This window comes from Rhinatrema bivittatum, chromosome 2 (genome assembly GCF_901001135.1).
Source record: "Rhinatrema bivittatum chromosome 2, aRhiBiv1.1, whole genome shotgun sequence".
Classification (NCBI taxonomy): domain Eukaryota; kingdom Metazoa; phylum Chordata; class Amphibia; order Gymnophiona; family Rhinatrematidae; genus Rhinatrema; species Rhinatrema bivittatum.
Window position 1 is genome coordinate 789,492,216 of NC_042616.1, and position 22,406 is coordinate 789,514,621.

At 44.0% G+C, this 22,406-nt stretch overlaps 1 protein-coding gene across 1 annotated transcript in view; it reads right to left on the minus strand.

Annotated features, from left to right (window-relative positions):
- The window catches only part of COL22A1 (collagen type XXII alpha 1 chain), a 791,008-nt gene that overhangs the window by 169,739 nt on the left and 598,863 nt on the right, over positions 1 to 22,406 (minus strand). Inside the window, exons 26-29 of the mRNA XM_029592071.1 lie at positions 19,197 to 19,250; positions 17,719 to 17,772; positions 11,491 to 11,535; positions 6,534 to 6,596 (exon numbers count right to left, since the gene is read on the minus strand). Of these exons, the coding sequence (XP_029447931.1) occupies positions 6,534 to 6,596; positions 11,491 to 11,535; positions 17,719 to 17,772; positions 19,197 to 19,250 (216 nt within the window). The remainder of the gene's footprint in view (positions 1 to 6,533; positions 6,597 to 11,490; positions 11,536 to 17,718; positions 17,773 to 19,196; positions 19,251 to 22,406) is intronic.

The following is a 22,406-nucleotide window of genomic DNA, read 5'->3' on the forward strand; positions in this document are numbered from 1 at the left end:
TAGTTCAAACTTCTTGATTTATGGGTGGCCTCCTTCCCCTCCTTAGTTTATGCTCCCTTTTGTTTTTTGGTTTGAACCTTTAAGTGCACGCAATAAATTATTCCCCATAAAGGACACGCGATGGCACAGTTAAAAAAAAAAATGTTTAATTTTCACCCTGTTAAAAAGCTAAAGAGATTTAAAGATCACATACTACTTTCCCTATGGCATGTAACGTTTGTATAAGCAATAAATTCACAACTGGTGTGCAACAACGCAGATCTTACCAAATACCTTGAATGAATGGGGAATCTGAAAACTTTACATCCATCCAAGTGTGTAATTAAATAAGGATTAGGGGACCTATTTTCCCAAATTAAAGATTAGGGGGGGTTTGTATTCAGCTGCAAGATGACTGACAAAGTTAACCAAATAACATCGGACAGTTAAGACAGCCACAACACCGGGCGTCAAGCACCGAAGGGGCGCGACAAAGGTGCTCTCCCCTTTGTGCACCCCTTCGTGCAAACCTTTGTGTATATGTAAAAATGTATTTTTATGTTTCCTTTGTTAACTAAGCCGTTTCATTGTATTCGACTAAGGAATTTTTTCCTGCTTTTTCTGTTTCACTGTAAACCGGCATGATTTGCATTTAATGCAAGAATGTCGGTATATAAAAGTTAAAAATAAATAAATAAATAAATAAATAAATAAATAAACATATCTGGCTAACTCTGGCAGGATATTTAGTGGCACGGCCATGCTGCTGACTATACCCACCCAAGAAAAGTTTATATGACTGACTTTACGACTGCTTTGCTGCAGGACCAGAGTTAGCCAGAAGATAACTTATCTTGCTAATTTAAATCAGTTCACAAATGCTCTGGGAATGCCTCTAAGTTATTTGACTTTTGTCCAGCTAGCTACTTATCCAAAAATAAGCTATACTGGCAATTTTTCAAAAATACAATTTATTAAATATCAATTAAGTCAGAAATATAACAAAAAAAATGTCCTAACTACAATATCAAAAAACAGCTTATAAACCTAAACATGTGTCACTCAAATGAAAATTATTAAATAGAACCAAGAAAACAAACATCAAATGAAACCAATAAATCACAATCGCTTTCATATAACAGTTAAACATTTACACTGATGGGACACCAAAAGGTTTTTTTTTATATATGTAAATACAGTTAGAAAATGATTGAAAATCCATAGAAGCTTCAATAATAATCCAAACGAAGTTCAAATGGCTCAAACAGTGGTAGATGCTAATAACTCAACCCCTTATTCTTCACTGAAACTCAACAAGTTTTGACGAATCAGGCTTCTTCAGGGTTATTCATACAATTGTCCCAGATTACAGGGAAATTTACTTGCTGAAATAAAGGCAAAATTGGACAGCACGGATGTACTGAATCAGCCTGTTGCCTCAGGGTTATTCCGTATAGCCAAGGAACATCTTGGGTTTCTGTGACTCATGAAATGGTGAGGATACTGGTGGGGTATGCTAATTTGCTTTTGTATGATCTGTGGGACGATTGCATGAACTCAATGCCCAGTGTTGAGGTCTTGTAAGTTATAAGGTGAACAGGTACAAGCCTCTGCGCCATCAAGTAATATATACACAAAAGTTCTTCATGAAAAATAAGGACGGGGACAGCAGCCTACCCGATCTTCTGTTCCTGCCCGGGAGTGCCACAGGCGTCATCTGGCCACCTGTGAGTCCAAGTCACTTGACCCCTGCGGCCTTTTTAATGCGGTAAGCAGCGGCGCGACGCCATAGTCGTGCCTAAGCCTTGTGCCAAAGGGGCGTGCACCTTATGCCCGATTTTTCCCCATGTGTAACATGGGGGAAAAAAAGGAAAGGGAAAATCTTCTCTTCTCAGAGCTTATGGATCAGCATGTAATAAGGTCCAATTCATTACTGCAAGGGAACCTAAGCACAGAATTGGACAATGTAACTAAGTCCAGAGGTAAGATCTCCCTCTGCTAACCCCTCGGGCATTAATGGAAGATCTACAGGTGTGGATTTCTTTTACTTTGCCAGCTGGGCAGAGTGCTAATGTGGAACCTTTGATGACTGAGTCTGAGGCAGGATCTGTTTGGGGAGCTATGGATTCTCATATAATTTTTACTGTTATTCCATCTCCAGTGTTACCTCCTGTCTGGGAGTATGACGACATTGGAACCATCTGAAATAACTTTGAAAGACACCTGGAGGATAGCTGCGTGTATAGAGACATCAGTTTCTAATTCTATTTCACAACTTTGCCTTTTTTCATCAGATATCTTTGAAAGAAAAGGAGGTAGATTGGCATAGATTGATAGCAAGCTGGGTGCTCAATCTAATATTACAGCATCAGGTTTAAAAGACAATTTGACCCTCCATTATAAGTATGAGCAAATGGAAAACAGATTAAGATCTAAGAATTTACGTCTACTGAATTTTCCTATACTTCGTCTCCTCAATGTTTGATTTAGAATTGTTTAAGAAATATGTGTTTGAAATTTTACAATGTATTTATTTAATTAATTCATTTCTATACCGACATTCATGACACATGTCATATCACATCGGTTCACATAAAACATGGGAGTTTAATTTAACAATAATCATAGCTAGAGAGGTACTGTTAGAGTTGAGGGAAGTGGTAAGTAGTAAGTTACAATTCTTAGTTAAGTGGTAAGTAGTAAGTTACAATTCTCTTCAGATCAAGTTTTTTCTCTAATTCCTATTATATTCCAGATGAGAAAAGTTGTGTCTATGACAGATGGTGAAACTGTCTTAGCTTTTTTTAATCTATCTCTTTTCTTACAGACATCGTCTGATATTTCTACTCGGTCTACATTTGTTGTAACTTTTGTGCTACTTCACAATAAGGAGCTTTTTCTTCAACAATATTTCAAGTATAAGAGATCTCTGTTTTGTGGTCATACTGTACAAGTATTTCCAGATGTCTCTAGAGAGACACAGCTCAGGAGAAAAATATTTCTGAATTAGAGACCTTGGGTCTTAGCCATAGGGACTGCAATTTTTCTGAAATTCCCCTGTAAACGAGCATCTGAGGAATACGTTTTATTTTTTTTTTGATCTAACACATTTGGAACTTTTCTTTTAGATAGTCCACTTAAATGGTAATGTTAATGCATGTATTAGGGAAGCTATTGTCTCTTTGATGTGGACTGTGTTCTTATTTAAGATGTGTATCCAATTTGGTTCTATTTCTTTTTATTGTGCTCTTGAATTTTCTTTGTTTTGTATCACATAAATGATTAAAAATCAATCAATAAATAAAAGAAGAAGGCTGCACTCATAATATATATTGAGACTGGAAGGCAAATTGTAAATACAGTAGACTAAATTTACCCCTAAAAGAATCTCCAGCCATCACTGAACTCTTGCCCAGAAACCAGCCCAGCAGTGGAGGTTTTATGAGAGGCAACAGCTACTCGTAGAGTATTGAACCTTCCAGCACATGACCCTGTAACTATATAACTTGAAAGGAATATACTGTTGTTAATCATATTTAAGGACTGGTGAGATCATGTGATAATTTCCCCAACTCACATCTAGTACAATTACATTTCTAATCTTGTTTTACAGATCTCTGGGCATACCTACCTATGGCCAACCCTTCGGTTTGTCATTAGATGGCCCTAGGTCCCTCACCATCTGGACTAATAACAGCATGGGCCATCTATTCTCTTTCAATCTCTTCACTGATCTGACTGCAATTGGATACCCCAGGGGCATAAGACGGAGTTAGATGTAGAGTGTGTGTGGCCAGTTTGAGTTAGATTTTGAGGAGTAAGGAGCTGGGTTTGTTTGTTTTTCCCATTTCTCTCTGCTGAGTTAGGCCCTCTAACCCAGGATGGTATTTTTCTTGAGTTAGAGGAGATTCCTTATCAGTACACAACCTGTTGAAGAGTGTCTGCCTCCTCTCTTGTAGAGAGAGAGGTTTTGTAGCCTTTTGGTCAGTTTTTGGATTAGTTTTCCTCTTGTTCTGGGGAACACCTTGTGCTTTGGAAAGGAGCAAACCCCTCCAATAGGGAGACCTGTGAACAACCCCTCTATTCCCTAGAGGAAGCAAGACCGGTGACAGAACTACCCAGCGTGAGATATTTTGAATAGAAACTTTTGGCTTTTCCCCTTTTTGTTTGTGTGGAGGTTTTTTGTCCCACTCCTCTGCACGTTTTGAAGGAGACAAAGAGCTGTGAGCTGAACTGGAACATGTGGCTTCTCTCCCAGAGAGGTCCATCAAGGTTGGAACATCAAGCCTTGGGAGATTCCCAATCAGATCTCCCTCACAAAGGGATCAGGACACAGGCTGTGGGCGTCAGACTGAACTTTGGACTCGGATAGGATCTTTTCGTGGCATGGGCTCCCTCCAAGGATTCACAATCTACTGGCCTGTTTGCACAAATGACGAGGCAGTGGTAAGCTCCCTCCCAGGAGCTGGAGAGAAGGACACAAGCACCCCAGCAGAGAAACCATGCACATAGTTCAATTGTACAGTTTCATTTGTAAATTTGATTTGAACTCCCTGTCTATCCTTAGGAGGATACAACTGTAGAGAGATGCACACATGTCAGGAGAGACACTCCATCACCTGGGCTGCAAAGGATTTCCTTCCCCCCCACTGAAAGAGCGCAGACCCTGGGAAGTGCAGGAAGAAGGTAAGGATAGCGAGAGCAGCCCAGATTAACACATACTTTTATAGAAACACAGAAATGACCAGTCTGCCCAGTAAGCTTATGGTAGTATCTGCTGTGCCATGTAAGTTACTACATGGTTAGTTTCCCAGACCGTAAGAGTCAGGGCCCTCGATGGTTGCTGTTTGAATCCAATTCCCCGTTATCCCCATGTTTATCAGTTTCCCACACAGTAAACGTCAGGGCCCTCGATGGTTGCAGTCTGAATCCAATTCCCCCAAATACCTTGCTGTTGAAGCAGAGAGCAATATTTGAGTTCATAAAAGTACTGGTTTAGGTTAGTAACCGCCGCATCAGCAAGTTACCCCCTAACTTTTTGTTTCCCCAGACCATAAAGGTTGGGGCCTTCATTGGTTGCTGTACAAACCCAGTTCCCCTTTTCCCCCTACCATTGAAGCAGAGAGCAATATTTGAGTTGTATCAAAGTATCAGTCTTACTGGTTAAGGGTAGTAGCATCAGCAAGTTACCACCATACTTATTTGTTTCCCCATAGCGTAAAAGTCGGGGCCTTCATTGGTTGCTAGGGGAACCAACAACCCCCCAACAAAGAGTTACATACCAATTCATGCCAAATGAGTTATTCTTTATGTGTCTACTTGAGAAATAATTGATTCACTGTGTGCACCCACACACACACACCATCCCCACCTGGCTCATTCCTGGATGACCCTCACCAAAGTAGACCTTCTGCGGTTGAGAAAGCAGGATGAGACTCGGGACTTGCTTCCAAAGCATACTTATGTGCGTCAGTTTGCCTTTAAAACCAGTGTAACTTTCTGTATGTGTGAATACATTATATGGGATGTTTGAAAAGTACCACAGATTTTAGGCCAAATTTTCAAAGCAGATTTACTGTGTACGCATACGTTGGCTTTGAAAATGTGCAGGTTGTCTCAGAATGTGCACAGACATATGCACAGAAAGTTACTTAGAGCAAGTGAAACATTCTGTATGTAAATTTATGCGCTTACTTTTGCAAATTAAAATATGCATGTAAATCTTTTCCCTGCCCTGAATCTGCCTCCGGGATTGCCTCCTGTGAGAGTTAAAGTACCCATGAAATCGGGTTTTGCGTGCCCGTTAAACCACACAACGCCCTGGTTGATTTTCAACGAGCAATTTATGTGCATAATACAGGGTTTTATGAGAGTAAAGCACCTTGAAAATCAAACCCTATATGATTGGGGACAAGTTTATTTGAAGGGTCATTTATCTCCCTACAAACCCTCCTGCAGACTAAGATCTGAAAGGGAGGCGTCCCTACAGCTCCCTAGCCCTAAATGCTCCAGGTTGGACCGGACCCATAAGCACGCCTTCTCGTCATTCGTCCCCAGACTCTGGAATTCTCCCCTGACAGAAGCCAGACTGGCCCTGGTGTTCCACAATACAGTGAAGACCTATCTCTTCCACCAAAACTTGCCCACCATATCCCCTTCATCACTCTATTAAGCAAAAACACTGCCTCATACCTCTGATACCCCCTCCCCCCCTCCATACTCTGGTCTTTGACTCTACCATCCCTCAAGGTGTGTTATGTAGTTTTGCTATGTTTATGATTATGCGTCATCTATTTTTATTATGTATATAATTTATCAGTAATCCTGCACCTCGCTCTGCGTACTCTGGCAGGAAAATGGGCAACAAATCTTTGCCATAAATAATCAAATAAAAAAATACTAAGAGCTGTCACTCCATGTTATGACTAGATCCGAAATGCTAATACAGTGTCTTTCCTATAGGCAAAGCTGCAAGAATTTCACATGAAGTTTCTCTTCTGTCTACATCTCTTTCTGAGGTCCACAATCATGTGTTCTCTTCTGACTTTGCTTACCTGGTCTCCCTTTTCTCCTCTCCGTCCAGGTAACCCCGCAGACCCTGGGAGGCCAGCTTCACCCTGAAAGTGACAGATAATATGTCATGGAATATGTTTCACTTACAAAGGCTTCCAACTATGCACTTTTGCATGAGAAACAAACGGGCCCAACACTGTAGCCATTGCAGCTGCTGCATTCGATGTTCCTAGACAGGTCCTTTTCAACTACACTGTTCTTTAATGGCACAACGCTGTAAAGCTACCAGTCCACTACACATCCCCAGGCCACTGTAAGAAGCCGTGGCAGCTCCAGTGATTCTGAGGGAGCCACTGCAAATGCCTCTAGGCTAAAATTAGCAGTGTTTCTGACTAGGATGATAAGTACTAATGAGCATATTATCAACCTATTTGCATATTTTACATGAATTTGCATACTAATTTTTAGCACACACAGGTTTTCAACCATACTAAATCATTAGTGATTAGCCCAGACATAATGAGGGTGAGTAGGGTGCAAAGACTTTAGGGGCATCGCTGCTGGCTCTAGGGCTCACGTACAAGTGCATGTGGATCCCATGTCCTGCACTTGCAGCACAAAAGTGAAGGAGAAGATCAGCGGGAGACAAGCAGAGCCTCTCCTGCCTCGGCTAGAGGACTGCAGGCAGCAGGCCGATCTGGGCCAAGTCCCATAGGAGGACGACTGTGGTGCTAGTCAATCTGCATCCTCCCACACCCCCCTTCCCCCTGGTGAAGAGCACAGAGATCGTCTAGTCTAGGCGGGCCCAGAGAAGGAGAACCAGAGCGCTACAGGGATTGAATGCACCTCCTCCCCCCCACCCCCCTGAGGAGTGCAGACTTTGTTGGAAAGAGGAGGAGGAGAGCAGGTTGGGTGGCATAGGTTTATTCTGCCTCCCACACCCTCCTAACCTCTGGAGAAGCCCAAGCCAGGGAAAGAAGAAGAGTTAACTGAAAGGTAAGTAAAGGTGGCTTCTAATCACATATTGTGGGGAATTGTGGAATTGCTGACCACTGGGAATTGGAAGGGGCAGAGACTCAGAAACCATTGGAGGGGTATTGAAGGGCTGCACTGGGACAGAAAAAGATGTAGAATGAGGAGAGAGCCTGGGTGCTGCTTGTGCAGTGGTGGAAAGGGATCTTAAGGACTACTAGGGATTGGCGGAAGGCACTCAAGGAACTGTGAGAAGGGAGGTTGGGGTGAGGATGTGTGCATCAAGGACTTTTGGGAGGAGTTGATATTGAGAGAGAGAGAGCAGACTGAGGGATGGAGGACCACTAGGGAGAGAAATAAATTGGATATCCTGGGAGGAGGGCTTTTGAGAACCACCAGGAGACTCACAGTGAAGTTGGGAGGACTAAGAACCATTGAAGGAATGATATGGGCAGACAGGTTGAGGATGGAGGACCACCAGGAGGGAGAGAAGGATATAGAGAGAGGGGGAGCCCTGGGGTTGAACCCTGTTGGTGAGTTGGTGTCTTGAGGACTACTGATCAAGGGGGGGGGGGGAGAAGGAGTTGTGGAATCAAAAGTGAGTTTGGGGGACTTGAGGACCTCCAAGGGATGACTTACCGACTGCAGGCTGGGAGAGACCACCGGTGGTAGACAGAAAGAAGGGAGCACTGGAGGGATCGGGTTAAGAAGGGAGAATGATATTGGGGGGGGGGGGTTGCCAGTACCTCATTAATCCATTTAGATATTCCATGTACAAAACAAATTTATTTTATTTATTTATTTATAGATTTTTATATACCGATGTTTGGCACTGGCCTTCACAACGGTTTACAGGTATAACAACAATACAAGTAACGGTTTAACATCAATAAAGATACATTTTACAGGTATATTATGATGATACAGATAACGGTTTACAAATTGAGGTAAAAAAAACTTTGGTCTATAAATAGAACCAGGGATGTATATAGATAGTGGAAATAGTAGTAAAACAAACAATACTTGATAGTAAATAAGGAAGTGTGCAACATTCTGCTTTGAGTACAAAGTAGAGACGGGGTGAATGAATTGGAGATTGTAGGGTGTAAGGGAAAGGGGCAGTTATATACTTAGGAGGCAAAGGTCTTCGTAGGGTTTATCCTATGCCGTCTCTATAGGTTTTTTGGAACAGCCAGGTTTTGAGGAGTTTTTTAAATTGTTTTATGTTGGTTTGCATATTCAATTTTATATCTGCACTGTTTTCCACTTTGGGTGCTCTACACTGTAAATGCAACTAAATAAAGAAATAATGGAGGTAGTGATGGGCAGGATTTGCAAATGTGAATGCCTGTTCTAGGCACCAATAAGCCTAATTACGGGGCTGGATTAGGCACTGTTTAGTGTGCACGCTACCAGCATTTAGCCTGCATGCTAAGTGATAGTGTTCTTTAGTGACTCAGCCCCAATGCTGGTACCTGTGCATTAAATACATTTCTAAGGAAATATTAAATGATCTTCCAGGGAGCACTGGGAGTCCCTCTGCCTTTAGAACATTAAACTCTGGTCTGGAACTGGATGGCAGTGAAGCAACAGCTGATGGGACTGCTCGGTTGTAAGTGATGTCACAAACGGGTTGAAGTTTAAAGCGTGTTTACATCGACCGGTAATATGCATAAAAACAGGGTTTATTGCACGTATCAATGGCTGATGTTAATGAGAAGCAAATGAGGCATGTGTACTGCAGACGGCAATGCAAAAATGAAAATGCACCTCCCAGGAACTACAGTTAAGTTTTATACGTTAATATACCTGTGATGAATTTTGCTCATTTTAACATACGCTTCTTTGCTGCACCTATAAGTAATTAATTATTTTACATACTTTTGCATTTCATCACCTGCATGACTAAAATCAAGGAGTGGATGACCGACAATATGCTGACCCTTATTATGCTCCCTTTTTTTAGATGCCCCCTCAAACTTCTTATATGAAGGTTATATTATCCCAATTTTATTGAAGGCACAAAACTTGGGGGTTCGTATTGATTCCTCCTTATCTCCGTGGCCTCATATTGGGTCCCTGGTTCAATCTTCTTATTACAAGCTTCTCTTGCTGCGCTCTCAAACTGCTTCTCTGTTTTTCTGATTTTCACGCCATCATTCAATCCCTAATCTGGTCACTCTTGGATTACTGTAATGGACTGTCTTGGGTCTACCCAACCCTCACTTTCAGGCTCTTCAATTAACCCAAAACTTTGCAGCTCGTCTAATCTCTGGCGCCTGTCTATGTCATCACATTTCTCTGATTCTTGCTGAGTTGCACTGGTTGCTCATCATACGGCGCACACAATTCAAAACTCTCACCTGGATCTTTAAGACCCTTCATAGGTTAGCCCCACCTTGCTTATCTTCCTCTATTCAGATAAACCAGCCAGCCCATAGCCTCTGCTCTTCCTCCCAGCATTTACTAGAAATCCTCTCCCTGCACAGTTATCAGAGTCATGCAAGCACATTTTTTCTATTATGGGCCCAGCCCAATGTAATAGTCTCCCACTGGAAATCAGCGAAGAAAAGGACCTGCTTCATTTTAAGAAACTGCTAAAGTCTTGTCTGTTTACCATGGCCGACCCTGATTGATGTGATTCCCTTCCACCTCCTTCCTTTCAGATTTCCAGTAGCTTTTGTTCCTTAATTGCTAGTGCTGTTCAACATTATGTTATTGTTTGTCCAATTTTATTTAGTATGTTTTTTGTACTCCGCTGAGATTTGTGCTTCAGCGGAATAGAGGTTTGTATAAATAAATAAATAAATAAATAAATAAATATTTCAGTTTACACATGCTAACTGCTTGCAATAGCTTTACTGCAGTATATTGGCCTCAGTGTCTGTTCCACTGAACATCAATTTGCGGCGTGTTCAGCTAGGTCATAAAGGGGCTTTGACATTAACAACTGCTGTAGCTGTTTCTGTAAATAATATAACATCTTTTCAAATAAAAGACCAGCCAAACACGATGTATACATAAATACATGCTATAAACACAGTGGTTTTTCATTTAAAGATGAGTGAGGGATGGAGTTTCTGGAATCAAGTCAAGTTCTCTCTCTTTGATGATAGGAATCCCTTCTCTTGCTCACACTAGTGAGAATACAGCCTTTTTCCCATAAAGAGGTCTCATGAATTCTCTGAGAATGGGACTATGTTTCTATTATCCTCCACTTTTTTTGTGCCCTGTAAATCCTTACACTACCTGTGTCCATCTCGCCTAGTCTGCTGCCATCTGGTAGAAATTTAGTGATGATCATTGCAATGTTATTCTATTATAAACTTCATTGATAAGCAAAGTTCATTCACATTTCTAAGAGTTTCTTTTCTTTACAAAATACTCCAAGTGCACAGCTGATCAGTGCATTTTACTTATTGTTCATAATTTGTAGTTGCTTTGCAATAAATACTGATGTGCTTCAGCTCTGTTTACCTTGAAGGACAATTTGCCTCAATACATATATATCTCTTGCACTGTTCTTGCTAAATAGGTCTTAACATGTATACAAAGTTTGATCAAACTATTGGAAAGTGACTAACATTGATGATGGGCCTGTTGCTGCCTTTGAGCAGATCAAGCAAGCGGTCATCTCTGCTTTCAACATCCTTTTGGCCAATTGCTGGGCAATGATTTCTCTGTTGACAGACTACCTTTATTTTGGCAGTGAGTTAGAAGGATGCAACAACCGAGCTGCTAAAATCAATAGAACGCATTTCCAGCAGGTCCACAGAGAAATGATCAGAACACATTCCCTAAGAGGGCCACAGAAAAATGACTTGAGATATGGGGGGAAAAATAAAATCTAGCATAAAAAAAGGAAGCTGAAGTTTTAATAGTAGTGACAGTAAGTTTGATGCAAGATTGATAGAAAGATTATAATTTTAATTAAAATATGTTCGCCCCTTACTATGTACAACATATTAAATAAAAAAAGAGGCAACTATTCACTCCAGGAAAAAAAAAAAGGTTTCGCCCGCTTACCTTATCTCCAGTCAGGCCCAGGGGGCCCTGTTCTCCCACTTCTCCCTGAGAACAGAAAGGGCTTCTTTAGGGCATGACACAGAACAGTGACATGGGCTACATAGAGAGGCCCTGACTTTATTCCTTCATTGCTTTAGCTAGTAACACAACATAACAATTCATGAAAAGGAAAATTGGTTCTTACCTGCTAATTTTCGTTCCTGTACCACCACGGATCAGTCCAGACTCCTGGTTTTTGCCTCCCCACCAGCAGATAGAGACAGAGAAGTTTTGACTGAGACTGCCCTATAACCTCAGGTGCCACCTACAGTCCATCAGTATTATGTGGTATCAAAGCAGAACATCTTAAAATTAATTAACCAGAACATTGTGAACTTCATACCGGCTATGACCAGTGATAAAAACCAGATCACTAACCACAAGTAAGAAGAGAACCCATTCAGTCTTCAAAAAAACTTCGAAAAAGCTATTCTGCAGAGAGTATAAAAAAAAAGTATTGAACGAGCAGACTCTCCGTTATCTCCACGCTGAAGAAGGGCGGGACTCTGGACTGATCCGTGGTACTACAGGAATGAAAATTAGCTGGTAAGAAACAATTTTCCTTTCCCTGTATGTACCCGGATTAGTCCAGACTCATGGGATGTACCAGAGCTCTACTACTCAGGGTGGGACCCTGAGAGTCCCTCTTGGATCATTCCTTCACCAAGCTGTAATGGTAAGCAAAGGTATGCAAGGACTTCCAAGCAGCTGCTCTACAAATCTCCTGCGGCAAAATTTGCTGACACTCTGCCCACAAGGCTGCCTGCAAACGCGTAGAATGCACTTTAAGACCAACTGGAAGCAGCCAACCATGAAGCAAGTAGGCTGAATTAATAGTCTCTTTCAACCAGTGGGCGATCATAGCCCTAGACACCTAGAATCCCATTTTGGGGCCGCTCCAGAGCACAAAAAGTTGATCCGACATATGGAAACTTATGCTAGGAGAGCAATCCCAACTTGAGGGGAATGTGTGCTCTTGGACCTTGGCACGACCCCAGACAAATCCAAGGCAGCACCGACGGTTGGCGAGGCGTGTCCCAGCATGGGCAAAGACTAAGTCTGACCCTCTGCCGGACCTGTATGCTTCTGGAAGCCAACAACACTATGTTGGTATTTGAACAGTCCTCTGACCATTCCCAGCCTTTCAGACCTGCCACTAGGTATCGGCAAGAAGCAGCAGGCCGGACTGAGGATGAGGGCAGACGGAGGTCTTGTGACACAGAAGACTCTAGACATGGACAAGAAGACTCTGGAAGTGGATGAGGATCTTGGAAGACTCTCGACGAGACGAGGAACTTGGAAGACTCTTGGACGAGACGAGAAGCTGGGAAGGTTCGGACATTGGCACTGTCTCTCAGGGCGCCCTACAAAGTTCACCCAAGGGACTGGTTACAGACCACCCTGTCCCACTGCGCGCCCTACACAACCTGAAGAGGCTGGTCACGGAGCACACGGAGAGCAGGACAAGCACAGGAAGGGAATCCAGCTGAGATGAAACTCCAATGACGGGAACAGGAACCGACGAGATGGATTTACCCCAACAAGGTGTCATCTGGAGAACCAAAGGAGCTGGAGGATCAGGAGGACTTGGAACACGCAAAGGAGGGTGGAACCTCGGAAACATCAGGAAGTGGAACGTCAGGAAGCCTGTAACATCAGGAAGTGGAACATCAGGAAACCTGGACTAGGAACCTCAGGACATGAAGACATGAAACATCAGGAAGCCACGAACACAGGAAGCAGACGAGACATGGAGCTCCAACAAAGAACGAAGACCTGACGGAGCGCTGGGTGACTTCCAGGAGCAAGTAACTCCAATGCAAGGCAAGGCAGAAGTGTTGGAGAAGCCTTTTTATATGGCTGAGACAGGAAATAGTTATCAGGTGGGGCCCAGGGCATATCTGGCCATGGGCCCTTTAAATCTAGTGAAAAGACGCGGCCCGTATCTTAGGAACAAGAAGCAGGAAGTTGTGCAGGACCATGCTGCTGCTAACGCCGAAGAGCAGGGCGGGGCCCAGTATTGTCGGCAGCTCTCAAACCACAAAGAGCAGACTGAGGAGCGGCTCCAGCCGGAAGAAAGACCGGAGACTGCGGCCTCCAGGTCACGGGGCAGGCAGAGAGAAGGTAAGAGGCTGCCCAGAGGGCAGAATCACAACAGAAACCATTGGTAACCTCCAAATAATGTAGTAGAACATGGCATACGTCTTGTTTCCTCAGATCCCTAGCTTGGGGATCAGAGTCATCCAAGTCCTGAAAAGACGGGAGTTCGATCAACAGATTCAAGTGAAAGGCCAATACCACCTTCGGAAGAAAGAAATGAACCATCCGCAAGGAGACCCTCGTATCTGTAATTCTGAGAAAGGGCTCCCTGCAGGACAAAGCCTGGAGCTCAGACACCCGGGGAGCTGACGAAATATCCACGAGAAAAAACACCTTTAAGGTAAGATCCTTTAACGCTGCCTGTTTTAAAGGTTCAAAAGGTGACGTACATAGAACTCAGAGGACCAAATTTAAACTCCACGATGGATAAGGATTCCTGACTGGAAGACGAAGGTGTTTTGCCCCCTGAGAAACTGTGCCACATCTGGATGCGCAGCCAAGAGCACACCTCGTATTTTACCACGGAAACAACCGAGGGCTGCTACCTGTTCCTGCAAGGAGCTATACGAAAGACCTTTAACCAGGCCGGCTTGTAGGAAAGATAATATAATCGGGCACCAGAGCTCGAGTAGGATTCACCTTGCGTTCTACGCACCACGACTCAAAGACTTTCCACACTCTGACATAAGCTAAAGAAATGGAGGTCTTCCTGGAATGCAAAAGGGTAGTGACGACCGTGTCCAAATAACCCTTGGTCTTCAGTCTTTGCCTCTCAAAAGCCATGCCGCTAGACAAAAACGATTTGCCTCTTCCAAATAAATGGGACCCTGACGGAGAATTTTGGAAGGTCCTGGAACCTCAGGGGCCTTTCCACTGTCAGGTTTACGAGATCTGCAAACCATGGATGCCTCGGCCATTCCGGAGCTACTAGAATTACTTCGGATGGGTGATTTTCGATGTACCTCAACACTTTACCGATGAGAGGCCACGGCAGAAACACATACAGAAGGACATGCCTTGGCCAAGCGAGAACCAAGGCATCTACCCCTTCCACCATTGGTTCCCGGCACCGACTGAAGAAACGAGGAACCTTGGCATTCTGGAAGGTCGCCATCAAATCGACACTCGGTGTGGATCACTTGCTGCAAATGAGATGGAATGCTTCCTCAGAGAGCTCCCACTCCCCGGGATCAAGACGGTGACAACTGAAAAAATCGGCTTGGAAGTTGTCCATCTCTGCGATGTGAAAGGCTGTGATGCTGGCTAGGTGTTGCTCTGCCCAGCCTATCAATTGTTGGGCCTCAATCGCCACTGGTTGACTCTTGGTTCCCCCCGGCGATTGATATAGGCCACTGCCGTCGCATTGTCGATAGAACCCTGACGGGTTTCCTCTGGAGAAGTGGGAGAAAGGCTTGTAGCGCTAAACGATGATTGATCGACCATCGAGATTCCTCCCCAGACCATTGACCCTTTACCGACTTTCCTTGGCATGCCGCTCCCGAGCCGGAGAGACTGGCGTCTATGGTGACCACCGTCCAAGCGGGAACCTCCAAACTGACCCCCTGGTGCAAATTTTCCGAGAGGAGCCACCAATCAAGACTGGAACGTGCAGACTCTGTAAGAGGCAGGGGAAGATGAAATTGCTCGGATACCAGGCTCCAGTGAGACAGCAACGCTGACTGAAGCGGCCTCATATGAGCAAAGGCCCATGGGACCAGCTCCACAGTAAAATACATCAATCCGAGGACCTGTAAATAGTTCCAAACTCTGGGAAGATTGTGAGATAGCAAGTCCCGAACTTGATCCTGCAGCTTGACGATTTGCTCCTGGGTGAGGAAGACCCTGCCTAGACGCGTGCCGAACAGGGCTCCCAAGAACTCCAATGACTGAGAGGGTACCAACTGGCTCTTGGTTAAATTGACCACCCAACCCAGTGACCTCAGCAGTTGAAGAATCCGGTCCACTGCTGCGCAACAAAGCAACTCCAACTTCATCCAAATCAGCCAATTGCCCAAATAGGGATGGACTAACAGGCCTTCCTTCCGAAGCTCCGCTGCCACCACAACCATGACCTTGGTAAATGCTGAGATAGAGGACAATTTTTTTAGCTGTGTGTTTTGGGGTAAGTCTGCATGTACATTTTATGCATAGACTTTACCCCAAATTTTCAAAGCAAACTTTGTGCAGAAATTTGCTTTGAAAAATCCCACATAATTGGCCTGCAAAACACCTAAACTCACCTGTGGAAAGTTACGTCAGCTCTATCAAAGACATAACTTGTGCCAGTTAATTTATGCCCATGCTTTGAAAATTATAAAAATGTGTGCTTAAGTCCCATCACCACCCCCCTGGAATGCCTATCCCCAGTTCACATAAAAGTACGTGCGAAATCGGGTTGTGCACATGCTTTTACATAAACTGAGTCTTGGGCTGTTTGTGAACATAAAAGCTTTGTTTTATGCAAGTTCATGGTTTGGAAAATTAGGCCTATGGGGAGGCAATTCACAGAACTGAGTGGGCAGGTGCAAAGTCCGCAAGCACTTTTACCTTGTGGATTTTGTACCTGTTCTCAAAGAAAAAATACAAATGTAGCTTTCCCTTAGAAAACTGACCCAGGGAAAAAAAAAGTACCTGAAAAGATTTCCACTTACTTTTTCCGGCCAATATAACACACGGAGTTTTGAAAATGCAAAACTATGCATATTGTTGCCTCCCCAACCTAACCCCAATCCAAGAACACTCCCAGATAAATGTAGCTAAAAGGGGCATGTTGTAGATCAATGTGTTTACATTTACCGATATAAAGGGTGAGAATTTTTCAAATAGCCCTTTTACCTGTGTAAGTAGCCATTTACACAGGAAGAATGACTTTTGAAAATGTCCTCATACTGCTGCAATCCACAGGCCTGTCATGGGATGCTCTACGTGTGGAAGTGGAGCTTCCTGTATAAGGACTCATGGGGCCTTTTTAGGTCAGAATAAAGCTCTAACAGTTTTACATTATAACATATTTAGACAGTGCTGAAAAAAAATTGTTGTTATGTTGGGATTAAGAGTCAATCTCCAGGTCATTCATAGTGACTTATATGTGAATATTTGGTGTTTCCTGAGGTTTTCATGGTAACTTTGAGATCTGTTTTCAAAGGGGTTTCTCCTGCTAAGCTCCAAACACAACTGGACAAGCCTCGAATTTTCAATCTCCTGCCCCTCGCAGCAGATAAGTTTTAGTCAGGCAAGTCATTATCTGGCTAAAACTTACCCTGATAAAAAAGATGATGGTGTGGAGACACTCTGGGGCTTAAATTCAGCCTGGTAGCGCTATTTGGCACTACCTAGCTTAGTTTAACTGGGTAAGTCTAGTTATGGGGGAGAGCAAATCTAAAGTTATCCAGGTACAACAACTCAGTTAACTTTAAACCTAACCGGACATAATGGACCTTATAGTAAATAGTAGATGATGGCAGAAAAAGACCAAATGGACCATTCAGTCTGTCCAGTTCCCCTACCAGCACTGCCAAGCGCACAGTCCTGATCTGTCATGGAAGCTTGGCTGCTGGTAGGATATCGTTTCTTATCTAAATCTATTTTTGAGAGGATACCAGTATTAGTGGTTAATTAGACCTGTCAACGTTTTATTAAATAGATGTGGGTTTTTTTGATGGTGAGGGTGTGGGGGGTGAGAGGTTTATTTTTTGTTTTTTTTTGGAAGGTTTATTTTTTCCTGAAGGACAGACTGTTTAACCTCCACAGAGCTTTCTGTTTTCCTTTGAATTTCCGCAAAGAGCTTCCCAAGTGTGGGTAGTCTGAAGCATGTTGAACTTGAGGAACTGATATCGCTGTTCAACCATGCACATTATCTATGTTAAACTATGGTGGATGTTACTTTCTCCAGCCTTTCCCCATGTGCCGAGTGCCTGATGAATCAGATTCCATGACCGTCAAAAATCAGAATGCAGGGCGATACATTCGAAGTCTCTGGAGGCATATATTTGGGGTAACAGGCTGATTGCCTTTATAATAAGTGAGTTGCATACTACCGAAGGGTATAAAGTTAAGAGGTAGATATTATGCAAAAAAGAACTCTCTTACCTTGTGCCCGGGTTTTCCAGTGACACCATCAATCCCGCTTTCTCCTTGCTCTCCCTGAAAAGAACAGAGCCTGATAATAGATAAAGACCAGCAGTAGGACCGTCGCCATGCTAAGTGGCACCCTGGTTGGCTGGAAGGAAGTTATCCCATGCAGGTATTACAGCTGGCCAGGAGATCCCCCTCTGAAGATGCAACCGCATGGGAGGTGTCATGCTAGACCTTACATTATCTTGCCTGTCCCTGACGACCAGCCCCATTCTCAGCACGTTTGCTCTACCTAATGCTGTGGGGTTCTACCCCTCCTTTCCCTCCACTGAGCACTACCTCTCTTCTCCCCAGGCCTTCAGGAATTCTGATCCCTTTTTTGTCCCCATTGCTTCCACTAGGAGACTGTCCCCTAAAATACACAAGCTTTTCTTAGAATAAAGAAAAAAACCTACTCAAGTGGAAATAATACTTTTATCCTTAATTAAATTATTGAAACAGTCACGTACATGACTTGATAATTAGCACAGCATCATTTTGGAGGAATAATGAAATTACAAACACATAAATAATTTGGAATTTTAGCATGCCAAATAATGCTCAAAGTGGCTTGCAGCATTGTTAGTGATTCAGGTACCATCAGATGAGCTGAGGGCCACAGAGTGTAGTTATGCAGCAGTTATGAAAGACTCGGATTCAGGAATGACCTCACAACCTCATATCAGATTGCTACAGGGGCGTTAGTCTCACGGCCACCTGGGGAGAGGGATTCTTTGCCAGCTTTCTTCAGCTGACTAAGAGGTGCTGAGATTGTTTCAGAGTCTCTCCCTTTGTGCCTGGGTGAGAAATCTGTACAGGAAAGTTGCTGTCAGGAGGGCAACAAGGAAAAACTGGATAGATCTCAGACTCTATGCAGAGACCCTTCCCTTCCTTCTGGAAAAGCTCCCAGCCTAGCTCCCGCACACCTGCACATACCTAGGAGGAAACCTTCCTCGCGGGCTAATCAGATACAGAATGAGCTGGCTGCAGTTAAGGATCAGCAGCCTGAAAAGATTCTTTATAGAAGATAAATTCCCTCCGCCCCTTGCCCCCCTCAGCTCCAAATATTTCTTGTGCCACTCTGCTTCCTTCTGACACCTTCTCCCTTTGGCTATGCCCTTGGTGCTGCAGCTCCTCCCTAGAATGGCGAATGTGGTTGGAAGGGGAGAAGATGCCATCACATGCACAGCAAAGAAGGAACGAGAAACAGCCTTTTGGGAGACTGCCTCGTTTAATTTTAGTTACAAACTAAGGACATTTGAAGAGGATAAAGAAGGAACAAGAGAAAGAGAGAGAGAGACGGGGCAATGGAGAAGATGGGAGAGCAATAAAAGAAAGGGCGGGAAGTCCATAGAGACGGGGTAGGGAGAGAGAGGAAAGGAGAGAAAGGCAGGAGAAAAAGAGAAAAATGTGAGCCGAACAGAAGAAACTATGATAATTAACAGACTACTTGCCTTTGGTCCTTGAGCACCGGGGAGGCCATCAAGACCATTTTTGCCAGGTAAGCCCTACACAGGAGAAATACGTCAATACGAGAGGCAATCAGATTTTAAATAGTAAGTAATTGTGCAGCTCTAAGAATGCAAATGACACTGTCTAATAGATCTCTAATGGTGACATGAGCATGGTATGATTCCCAAACAGTGATTAGTGGCTTCCAGCTTTTGAGTCCTGGAAAATATTATTTATTTATTTAACTTTTTTTATACCGACATTCGTTCGGAACATCACATCGGTTTCCACAGAATTAGAAATTCATGAATGAGGGCTGTAAGGAAAATCTGAGTGAGAGAACATGGATTGGTAGATCCCGGTGTATTGATGGTTTTTTGCTTTCAGATTTAGCCTGAAAATCCAGGTGTGGTGAAACAGGAGTTTTAATTGTTTTTGTTCTTATTTGTCTGCCCTGCATAGCTTCCTTTGAAAACTTTATTTTTCTGATGATTTTGAGTTGGGCAGCATCTCAATGCACTGTGTTTTCACATTGCCAGCAGCCAGAGCTGATGGGGTTAATACCAGAGTCAGAATGAGCTGCTCTTGCCAAGCTGCTGCTGAGGATCCATTCCAGAGACAGTTAGGACTGGCTGAGAGACCGTTGGTTATGGCTGAGAGAGAGCGAGAATGATCCTTTCAGGTAGAAACTGGAATGCAGGGTCCTTCAGTGAGCGAAGCAGAATTAGCAAGAGGGAACTCTTTGCCAAGTCGTAGGTAGACAGGGCCAGCCGGCTTAAATGTGCAGGAGGATTGATGTCATCCGGAGGGACCGCCCCCGAAGTTCCTGCCATGACGTGCTTAAGACTGGCCCATGCACACGCGCCTAAATGATTTCGAAAGCAAGATGGCAGTTGGCAGCATCCTGGGAGCGGTAGGCAGGCCGGCGATGGCTGGCTGAGGCTGCAAGTCTTCCCAATGGAGTCGGGGATGTGAAGAAAGAGGAGAGCAACAGCGGTCGCAGCCGTCTGTGACCGACGGGCGTAACAAAGACTTTGGGAATCTCTTCCTTTGCCTTGTAGAAAGAGAGGCAGATTTATTTTTGACATAATCTCTCCTGTTACCTCTTCCTCTACCATTCTCTCCCTCTTCTCTTGTCTCCCCCTATCTTTCGGGTATCCTGTGAAAACTCTCTGTTCACATTGGATATGTATCCCCAGTTCAGGGATTTGTCTGAACTTTGCAGGGATCACTCTCAGCCATGGGGCTAAGTCCCAGTTATACAGTCATGAGTCCTTTTATCCCGGGGCATGGATTCTTTCGATTGGAGGGGAAGGCAGACCTTCAAGACCCAAGGCATGTGGGTGGAATCCCTTCCCCGGGTGTTGCTGATGACTCTTAAGTGTAGGTGCACTGAATAGAACAGGCAGGACTCTATTGTTGAATGTTCCAAATCAAAATTTACTGTGATTTGCTCAAAATAATCAATTTACATTAACAAAGCTGCCCCCAGTTACATCTGTGTCCAGACTGCCTATTTCCTTCAACCTCTCTTTTCTCTCTCTCTCTGTCCCTCATCCCTTGCTCCTGAGATTTTCTTACCCTCCAGGCAGTAGAAGGAAAAGTGTCCCAGGTGGGTAGGGGTATCCTATGTATAAAATGATCCCTTCCCTGTACCTGAGGTCAAAAGAGAGCTCCAGATCTTCAAAAAAAAAAAAACAGCCTTTGCCCTGTGTCCCAGGGTGAACGCTCCAGTGGGGGGGTCTCCAAATGCCACAACTCTTTTTCCTCCCACTCTGTTCTCCAGATCGCTTCGTTGGACCTCTCTGGATAAAGGGTTCTTCGCTGGGAAAAACCCCCACATATCTTCCATTCTTCCCAGTTCTGGGCAAGGAAGGGTAGCTTCTTTCTTCCCAACTCAGGAAAAAATACAAAACCACACAATCTTCTCAACTCCAGAAACAATGCTCTTTTTTTTGTGGCGCAGCACCACTGTCCCTCCGCTGACGGTGAGAGAGGCACAACAGGATCCTCTGTCCTCCCAAGGCAGGTGGCCTGTCCCTTCTCTGGCCCAAGTCCAGGGATTCACAAAAGGAAAAATACATCTCCAAACAGTTCACGTTATCCAAAACCCGAGGCAGACTCTTCCTGGCAGGGAATGCACCGGGCAGGGAAAACCTCGCTTTCTCAAATGATTAAACTGTGAGGCCCAAACAAAAGACGGGAGAAAAAAAAAAAAAAACTCCGTCCCCTTCCAATTCCCTGCTATTCACTCCCTTATCCAGGCAGGGGCTCACCACTGAAGCAAGCCTCAGAGGAGGAGGTGCTGTTCAGAATGGTACGCTTCTCCCCTAACTCTCTAACCCCCAGGGTCGAACGAGGGCCATCTTGTGGACACCGAGAGGGCCTCTACAGAAAGAAGGGTTGGGGGGGAAGGACTGGGCGAGCCCACTGACTAGTTACTTGTCCTTGTAGGAGGCCCCTCTGCATGGGAAGTCCCCTGAGTTTGTGACTGGACAGGGAGTAGGACTGGGTCCCCAGCAAACACTGCTGTTCAGGATATGCCTGCGGGGCTCACCACAGTAAAGATAGTACCTTGGAACCAGTCCATTTCCACACCAGTCTGAAAACCTCTGTGCCTGGTACATTGCGGGGTGTGGAGCAAAGATTTAAGAAAATTTGTGATGTCTGACTACTTTATTTGAGAAGGTACATTTGTGGTGTCAATAAACGAAAGCATGTAATAATTTGCCCAAAAAAAAAAGTGTTAGACATGTTTTATTTTGGCAAAGAGAAGTGTGGTCAAATGCATTCATCTCCACAGGCCTATGCGTAAAGTCGTACGGTGTCATCTCCTGTCCATTTCCTCCATTTTTCAAACCCTCTTTTTCCAGTTAGCTGAGCCCTTTCAAGAGCATGCTCCCTTTAGGCTGATCACACTTTGTCCCTAGTAAGTAACGTGCTCACATTAGTAAGTTAAAACCAGGTCCTAGCAGGTATTAAATTGTATCCATTGCTCAGTAAAAAGTGTGGAGGATCAGCATATGATTTTATTTATCAAGCACAATTGTGGATATAAATCCTCATTTGCATATGAGTTTCCTTCCTTTGTATGCATGCACAGGCAAATATTTGCATGCTCATGCTAACATCTTCCAGGACCCCTTTAACATGCATGGTCAGGTCTTCCTGCAGAGCTCACTATTTTTAGCATGCACACTAGGGCCTTAACA